Source organism: Geospiza fortis, unplaced genomic scaffold, assembly GCF_000277835.1.
Source record: "Geospiza fortis unplaced genomic scaffold, GeoFor_1.0 scaffold81, whole genome shotgun sequence".
Classification (NCBI taxonomy): Eukaryota; Metazoa; Chordata; class Aves; order Passeriformes; family Thraupidae; genus Geospiza; species Geospiza fortis.
In genome coordinates this window covers 1657593-1666503 of record NW_005054318.1, presented here as the reverse complement: position 1 = coordinate 1666503, position 8911 = coordinate 1657593, and the positions used below count along the sequence as shown (strand labels likewise).

General features: G+C 38.0%; 1 protein-coding gene across 1 annotated transcript in view; it reads right to left on the bottom strand.

The window, feature by feature from the left end:
* Nucleotides 1-4533: 4533 nt before the first annotated feature.
* The window catches only part of MATN3 (matrilin 3), a 14234-nt gene continuing 9856 nt past the window's right edge, over nucleotides 4534-8911 (bottom strand). Inside the window, exons 5-6 of the mRNA XM_031056432.1 lie at nucleotides 7095-7202; nucleotides 4534-5135 (exon numbers count right to left, since the gene is read on the bottom strand). Coding sequence (XP_030912292.1) covers nucleotides 5080-5135; nucleotides 7095-7202 — 164 coding nt within the window. The 3' untranslated portion in view covers nucleotides 4534-5079. The remainder of the gene's footprint in view (nucleotides 5136-7094; nucleotides 7203-8911) is intronic.

Here is an 8911-nt window from a genome sequence, read left to right as displayed (position 1 = left end):
GCTGGGCCCTGAGGGCATCGCCCGGCCCAGGCGGTTTGGGAGTGCTCGGCTCGGTTAGAAAGCACTGCCAGTTCCTTAATAAAGGTCACGCTGTTTTTACACGAAGAAAATTCCCAGAGTTTGTGAACCACAACTTGTCTGCGCACGGTGTTTGTGGTGTAACTTACGTCAACATAGAATCATAGAGTGGTTTGGGTTGGAAGGGACTCCAAAGGCCGTCGAGATCCTTGCCATGTCCTGCCATGGGCCAGGACACCTTCCACTAGAGCAGGCTGCTCCAAGCCCCATCCAGCCTGGCCTTGAACACTTCCAGGGATGGAGCATCCCCAGCTTCTCTGTGCCAGAGCCTCACCACGCCCACAGTAACGAATTTCTTCCTAATATATTACCTAAACCTGCCCTTCTTCAGCTTAAAGGCATTCCTAATCAAAAAGGAAGGAGACTTAATAATTGCAACAAAGAACAACTAATGTTATAAATAAGAAGCTTGACTATGCCAATATTCAAGCAGCAATCAATTTATTAATTAATATGGTAAAGTATGAGCAATACAGCGCTGGGTACAGTGGAGGAAGTTTTCCCTCCAACTGCACACCGATAGTTGAGGCTTACAGGTATTTATAGGGGTACTTATAAGCTTTCTCAGCAGTTTCTATTCCCAATTTTTACATCACAATTCCATACACTATTCTGATTTAGTTTTTCTCAGGATGTGTCCCAGAAATGAGTATCCCCAGATGGTGGTGGTCCAGTTTCCGAAAGAAGGAAGAATGCCATCTGGTGAAGTCCAGCTCCCAGATGTGGGTCCACCTTTTAATTGCAAGGACTATAAATCTCATAACAGTGATGTCCAGCTTCCCTTGTCAAAGCTATAAATCCTTGAGTTGATGTTCATCTTCCTTTCTCAAGCTGCTTTTCTCTGTTTTGTTAAGGCATGAGATAAGCATGTTTCCTTTATACATATTCCAAAGCTATAGTTTCAAGGATACAAGCAATATTCTAAAATTATACTTCAAAAGGTTATTATTGCAAAACTCTTTAAGGCTTAACTACAAGCAAAGAGCAACTTCCTTAACGCTTTAATTCAAATGCTCCTAAATCAACTAAGGTTAATTGCGAACAAAAGATAGGTTCAAAGGCCTTCTTCCATGCTTTACTTTCCTCAGTTATTATCAGAATTCGTCTTTATAACTGTCCCATGGTCGGTTTCCACACATATCACAATCACAAATACACACATTGCCTGTATGTACGTGACACAAAACACAGCTTTGTATTTCAAACTAACAAGCTCAATGATGCTGAGGTATTAGAAAAATAAATTACTTGTCACTAATACTGCCATGTTAAAATTTACAGCTGGACAGGTTTTGATGATCTCAGACCTAGGGGGAGATTAATTAAGTTTGGGAAGAAGGATGTCACACTGACAGTGGACACAAAGAATGAAGAATTTATGGGCCACAAGGCCCACGTTTGGCAGAACTCCCAAGATAAGAAAGAAACAAAGTCAACTCAGCGTTGTGCGGCAATCAGCTCAGACTGGGTAAAGGGTAATTCTGGCAGGGCAGATTGCAACCATCGGACCCAAGAAACCCACCAACCCAAAAGAAGAGAAAGACTGAGTACATGGGCTAATTAACATGAGAGGAAAGGGAATCATTAACCAACAGAAGGTAGAACACTAATTAATAAGAGAACTATGTGACTTGCAGCACTGTAACTCCAGCAGCCATCGGCCTTTTGGTCAGGGACTGTGCAAGTATCTCCTCATCCAGGAGTGGATATGAGACACAAAAATGCAACATATAAAAAGAGACTGTATAAAGTAAATAGAGGGGTTGATATAATATTGTGGAATTGGTATTGTGTAGTAGAATTTTGGAAAACTCATACATACATGCTTGAGAGTGACAAGTGGAGTGTATGAAGTCATGGTTAAAAAACTTTCTCTTTTGGGTAATAATGTGGAATGGGGCAATCAGTTAAACCTTCTCCTTGTTCTCCATTAGGATGTATTTTGAATTACTGGGACAAGTTTGGTGGAGAACTTTTTACAAAGTGGAAGTTAAAGGAATATTGTACTCAATGGTGGCCAAAATATAAATTGGATGGTGATGAAAAGTGGCCAGAAATGGGAACATTAAATCATTATAACATGCTACAACTCTTGTTCTGCAGAAGATTGGATAAGTGGGATGCAATCGGGTGTGTGGATTTATTTTTCTCATTGAGAAATGGTCATAAAACAAGAAAGAAAGGCAGGTTATTGGTGTCTGATTCAAATGTGTTAATGATGATGGAAGAGAAAAAGAAATTATCTTGTTGCTGTTCTGCTTCTAGTATAGGGAAAAGGTGTCTGAAAGTGGATAGTGAAGACAAATTGTTGGTTTCTCTGAGAAAGAATTAGGATAGTGATAATTGGGACCAGGAAAGTATTGATGGTAAGACTGAATTAAGGGATGCATTTAGTCCAATTGCAGGTAGAATTTGGGCACACCAAAACCCTTTATATGTAAAAATTCTCTTTTCAACCACTGATTTGATACATTGGAAGGAGTCTGCCAGGTTGTAAAAAAAAATTTGAGAAAAAATTGAAATTCTATATGGTGCCCCACATAATGTGAATCTGACAGGAAAAACTGACCAGATGATGTGGTAAGAGAAAAAGCTTTAACAGATTATCTCTTGTCTTTAAAGAAAACCCTGAGATTATTGCACAGGTACTTGTTCTTTAGAACACCAGTCCCAATCAAGTCACCAATATATTCTTTCAAGCATGGAGATCAAGTCTACCTGAAAACCTGGAAAGATATCCACTAGCTGAGAAGTGGAAAGGACCTTTTCAGGTACTGCTAACCACACACAGAGCCATGGAATTGAAATGACTGGACTCACTAATTCATTACACAGACCAAAGGTATTCCTCCAACTTTGTGGTGGTCTTAACAGAAAGACCCCCAAAGCTGAAACTGACTCGGGACTCATGAACAGCACATGGACAAAAACAGAATCCATACTGCAATTTTATTGTATTCAGGAGAAATGTTACTATTTTTTTGTGTTTTACTAAGTTTAAGAAGTTTTTATAGGCAATGTGCTTGATTTTTGGAACACCACTGAGCACCCAGACCTGGGTGCACAACTCTGAAATAAACAATCAAGTCTCTTTTGAGTGTGTAATTATTGGCTTATAGCACACTGGATAATAAATCCAATTTTTCTGAACAACAATATGTCCTATTTTAAACAAATCATTTATATCATCTTGGAATTTTACTTGGTACTCACAAAGTGAAGCAGGTGATTGCTCAGAGGAATTGAATGTAAATATTATAATTTGTAATGCAAAATGAAGTTATGAATACTAATGCATGAATCAAAGCCTGCCCAGCTGACAGCTTGCAAGATACATCTGGCCTCCAGGACAATATTCCACTATCCTATAAAATTTTACATCTCATCTGACAACTGGCCTTAGTGTAAATAGGACTGATGTCATCCCCTCTCAGTTGCCAAGAACTTGTAAAGTCTTGTATTAGATTTACAATTTGTTTATTCTTACCAAGTACAGAGGCCAAGGCATACTTCTGGCCCTATAAATGCCTGTATAATACTCATGCCTAAGCAGAGGACATGAAAGTAAGCAAAGTAAAGTGCTGGATATAAAACTCCATGACTTGGAGAAATAAAAAAAAAATATGCATGCACAGCACTTTGAAGAAAGAAGTGTAGTGTAGCCAGGACGTCCCATGCTAACTTTAATTGTACTACAGCAAATTAATATCAGTATAGGGACACACCACAAAATACCAAGCACAGCCAAATCCAGCATTCTTGGAGGGTTTACAGTCTCATTTTTAGCCCTTACAGCTGAAGCTGTGTCCCATGTTCACTTGTGCTGTTTCGTGTTATATTCCAGCTTCACATTACTGTGCAGGCATACCTGAAGTCACACTCCCATGTGCAGTGAACATAACTGAACGTGCTTGAATGTGGCATGTGCAGGGTGTGAAACAAGTACAGATGTTGTTTCGTACATCCTTGGCAAACTAGTTACCACATACAATATTTTGTGTAATTATATTGCAAAGGTCTACAAAATATGTGGGATTTTTCCATTAAAAAAACCATCATTTGACTCCTAATTTAAATATAATTTCTAAAGTGTTTGGATGATTATAAATGCCAAGTGTATATATTTGGATTCCTTTAACAACTAATTTTTTTTAACTGTTAGCTTGTGTGTTTTATTCTAAAAGCCTGATTGACACAAGTGTCAGTAAAGTCTGTAATGACAACAGGAACAACTGACTAAGAACATAAGTAAATCTTGCAGGATAAAAATACTAAATTCGAGGATGTTTTTTGTTCTTCTACATTTTAAACATTATTAATACTTGAAATTACTGTTCAATCTTTTATCTATATTTACAGTTTATGCAGTTTATATTACAGACATCTAGGTTTTAACTTCAAATACTTCTTTTTCAAAACATGTGACTTGGGGCAGTATTTTGTTTTTCTTCCATGTATGCCTCCTTTGAAGTTTTGTTTCCTTGGGTTTTTTAAACCCTTTATTTCATAACACATCTCCTTTAGGTTGAATACAGAATAACTTCCAACATCAATGTGCATATCATATTGTATTTTATTAAAATAAGTTACAAGATCCCAACTCTCCCATTTATTGACAGAAGACAGAGGCACATTTTTTCATTCTGCCTTGCCATTTCAAAATTTTATATAATGTGATATACTGTATCCATTCTTTTTTTTCTGTATTTACGTTGAAGTAAGAGAATAAAAAATGCAGTTACTACAGAAAAGCAATATCTGCAGTAGAAACTGAAGCACAGCAGGTATGAGTAACTTCATGGCTATAAAGTGACTGTACATGAAGATCCTTAGGGTCACTGTATTTTCAAGACTCTTATCTTCCTGAAGTCTTCTCCATGTTTGTCAATGATAATAATTAACCACTGCTGTTTTGTAAGCTGTGCAATGAAATAAAGCTTCCTGAAAACAATAAAAAGATTGATTCTGAAAGATTATTTTAAAATAAAGCAAAATGATAGCTCAGACAATCTGCTGTCTGTCTTGATATGCCTGCAGCTTCTCAGACACTTCCTCTAGTGGTCAGTTGTTAAGAGCAATAACATAGATGGCTATAAAGTTTGTTTTATTTACAGTCTTACATATTGCTGCATTTGCAAAAAACAAGTCTGGTTTCTAGGTGAGGTCAATACATGCTCGAAAGAGATTTCCAAACATATTAGAGCTCTGTCAAGATCTGGCATCTTCCCAAATAATCTCAACAACCCTAATTTCTTACAAAGTGTTGGATCAGGTGATACCCAGGGATGAGGAGCAGAAGGTGATGGTCTCTGCTATGTTTTCAAGATTGTCTTGAAAGGATGCTGGGGATAGAAATGGCCCATCAAGGAATAACTTTGAAAGAAAGCCTCAGTTCTTTGTATAAAGTCTATTCCTAACTTAAACCTACAACATTTTCTTGCTTAACATGAGCTCTTGGAGCAGAAAGATTGATCTCTGAAGGACGTGCTACTACTGAGAAGACATTACAGGTTTAAATATCTTGGTGTTCAGATTTAACTAATTAGATTCCCTAGAATTATACATTATAATCCATGAAAATCTGAGTTCTTCCCTCTGCTTTTCCCAGGCAGATAAACTGAACTCCAAGCATACTGCATGAAGAGGGATGTGCAGTTAGATCTCATAAAAATAACTGTGAATTTATTCAAAAACTGGGAAAGTTTTGTGTCCTTGGCAGAAGTCTTTATTTGACTTTCAGAAACTTTGGCAAACTGAAAAATTCTTGTATCTATCTAAATGATGTATAAAACTCACTACTTTGCTCTCCTTTTTTTTAATCTTAAATACTCCACTCTTCCTTGATTTTGAAGCCTCAGAGATTGGGATGATAACCACAGATATAATGCTCCTTTAAAAAGCATTCTGTCTCAAAAATGTCCAGCAAAGAAAATCTGTGACCTTCTGAAGCCTCAGAGATTGGGATGATAACCGGAGACATCATGCTCCTTTAAATCAATTCCTATTTGAATAAGAGCACCTTTGACAGAAAAAAGCATTCAGTTTCAAAATTTTCAGCAGAGAAAATCTGTGACCTTTCTTGGTAAATTGTAGCAGATCAACCACTCTCACTTCTAAAATTATGCCTTATGATGTACCACAGCTTGTCCAACTTCAGCTTCCAGTTATTAGTTCCTGCCATGTCATCTGAGGGTATTTATTTCAGCATTCAAGCTTGCTGTGGTACCACAGAGATCATCACTTTGTTTATTGGTTGGGGTTTTTTTTCTCTCCCACATGTTTGTGGAATGTCTGATCCGGGGGCTGACGGCGATTCCCTTCCCGGCTGCAGCCGCGGCACTGCAGCAAACACAGCCAGCAAATCCCACCCCAGCTGGCACCTTGGGCCCCCTACAGGCACCCAGCCTGCCCAGAGCCTCCAGCACTCTGCCTTGCAGCCCTCTCATGATCCTGCATGCCAGATACTAACAGGCTCACACGTTTTCAGAAAAAGGAAGATGCTGGAAAATCACTTGGGACAGTGCCTGCCTATGGAAGTGGGATGCAGAGGAATACCACAGCTAATGGGACTGTTGTCACACTGCCTGTGAAGTTGTCCCTAAAGTTTTGAGACATAATAGGAGGGCTCAAAACTGAGTGTCTGATGTAACAGTAAAAGCCAGCCAGAAGAATTAGTTTGATGAATAGTGCTAGATGTTCAACATGGCAGATATAATCTAGGGAGTTATATATAATATATATAATATATAATATATATAATATATATAATATATAATCTAGCATTATATATATAATCTAGCATTTGCATTTATTTTTTCTGTATCGTGTTGCTCTTCCATGAAATGTGAAAACATAGTGGTGTTTGCAGCGACCTATCTGTTTTCCCATAATATTTCTAAAATCACCCTGAAAATACTTTCTTCCCTGGATACTTCTTCTTGGTTTATAACAAAACATCTACCTCTAAAATACCAGGAAAATGCTGAATGAAGGTGATCATGTCAGAAAAAGGATATATTTTGTGGACAGAGCTTCGAGGTGTGAGGTCACTGAGTCCTGGAGGGCAGCTATGGCTTCACACTTACAGGACTCTTCAGCAGTTACAAGACTGCTTGTTATGGCTCCTAAGAGAGAAAACAGCATTTACTATATTTACTACAATTATTGAACATTTAATTCCCAAGAAAATGCTTGATCTTGTGGAAGGATCAAACTCATGCTGTGAGACTACTGCAAGCACTACAAGCCAGGGCAGCAGTGAACAGGGGCTGGTGTGTAGCCAGAGACCTGAGTGAGTCCAGGACAGGGAAGAGAGAGCTCAACTCAAACCAAGAAGGAAGCAGAGCAAGATGTTCCTTACCTGCCTACCTGGATCCTCTACTCTCTTTAAATTAGACCATTACTGAGAAAAAATAAGAATAAAAAAGGGCCTGGCTGCAGAGACCAACCATCCTCCCCTTCAAATTTAATTGTGTCGCCCCACAAGTACTCTTGGTTTCTGACATTTGCGACATGCATGCCTAGGGAGGATGGACACAAATCCATTCAAATGTCACATGAATATAGATGGAGGGAATGACATCATTCAAATAGGCCTAAGTGAATTTATAATCTAGCAGAAAGTCACAGCAATCAAACTGGAGGAGCCAGTTAGTATGACACAGGAGTTACCAGTCTCTTCAGAAAGGTAAAGTGATTCTTGCTATACCCCACAGTGCTTCCATTTAATCAGTTCCTAAGTCTTGAACTCAGTCTTCCAAACTTACAGGGGACCAGCCTCAGCTGTCCTCAACAATTCTTTTTTCTTCATAATTCACAGAAAAAATCAGCAATGATGACAATTTCACTGTAGTATAATAATGTCAAGCATCAGTAGATGGCTGTGAGTTCTTGGCTGTATGAAAGGCAATTTAACCTCACCTACTCCATAAAGTAAATAAGTTAAGGCTGCACCACTTTGCTGAAGGCTGAGAACAAATGTATCAACAACTACTGCAGCACAGGTACTGTAGTGAGTTCACCATCCACATCTGAGACTGGAATAATAAGCTTCCAAAAGCAAAGCCTTCTTAAAAGAGAGCCTACAAATACATTTTCAATAAGTTATCAAGAAGTATTACATGTATAAAATACCCATCTCTTAATAAATTATTTTTTTTACATTACTTGCAAAGGCAACAATAGCATATTAATAAATTTTGTTTTCTCTAGATATATAAATGCATAGCTGATTAATGTCAAACAATCTGTGTGAGCATTATAACAGTAAAGTAAATGATACAAACAGTAAATTACACAAGTACATTTCCCTTTTTTCCTGGACTGTTTTGGCTTCTTATTTGTTTGTTTGGTTTGTTTGGTTTGGTTTGGTTTGGGTTTTGTTTTGTTTTTTTTTTTTTTTGTCAATCATGCCATTAATACTCCCATTTTAAAAGGAAACTGCAAAATCTATGAGGTTGCAGATCTGGCAGTGCAGAAACTCATTTGTCTTAAAGCCAATGTTGAAACTGGTGTCTCCTTGATTCCATTGAGGCTGTATTTGTTCAGCTCCTCTCTTTGGAACATTCCACTGGCTTTATGGTCAATGTACAAAGAAGAGCTGTTCAAGAGTCAGCTGGAGGAAGGCCAGTTCAGAACATCACACCAACATGCTTGGTTTCCAACCAACTGCCAGTTAACTTTTTATGTCTGCATTTAAATTCTCCAATGATAGATACAGATCCTCCTTGGATTTTGTCTCTTTTAACAAAATTATTTTTCCAACCAGCTCTGGCAATTGTCCAAAGATATGCTGAATTCTTCTGCAGTCCTACTGTGAAATTGAGAGTCTTCC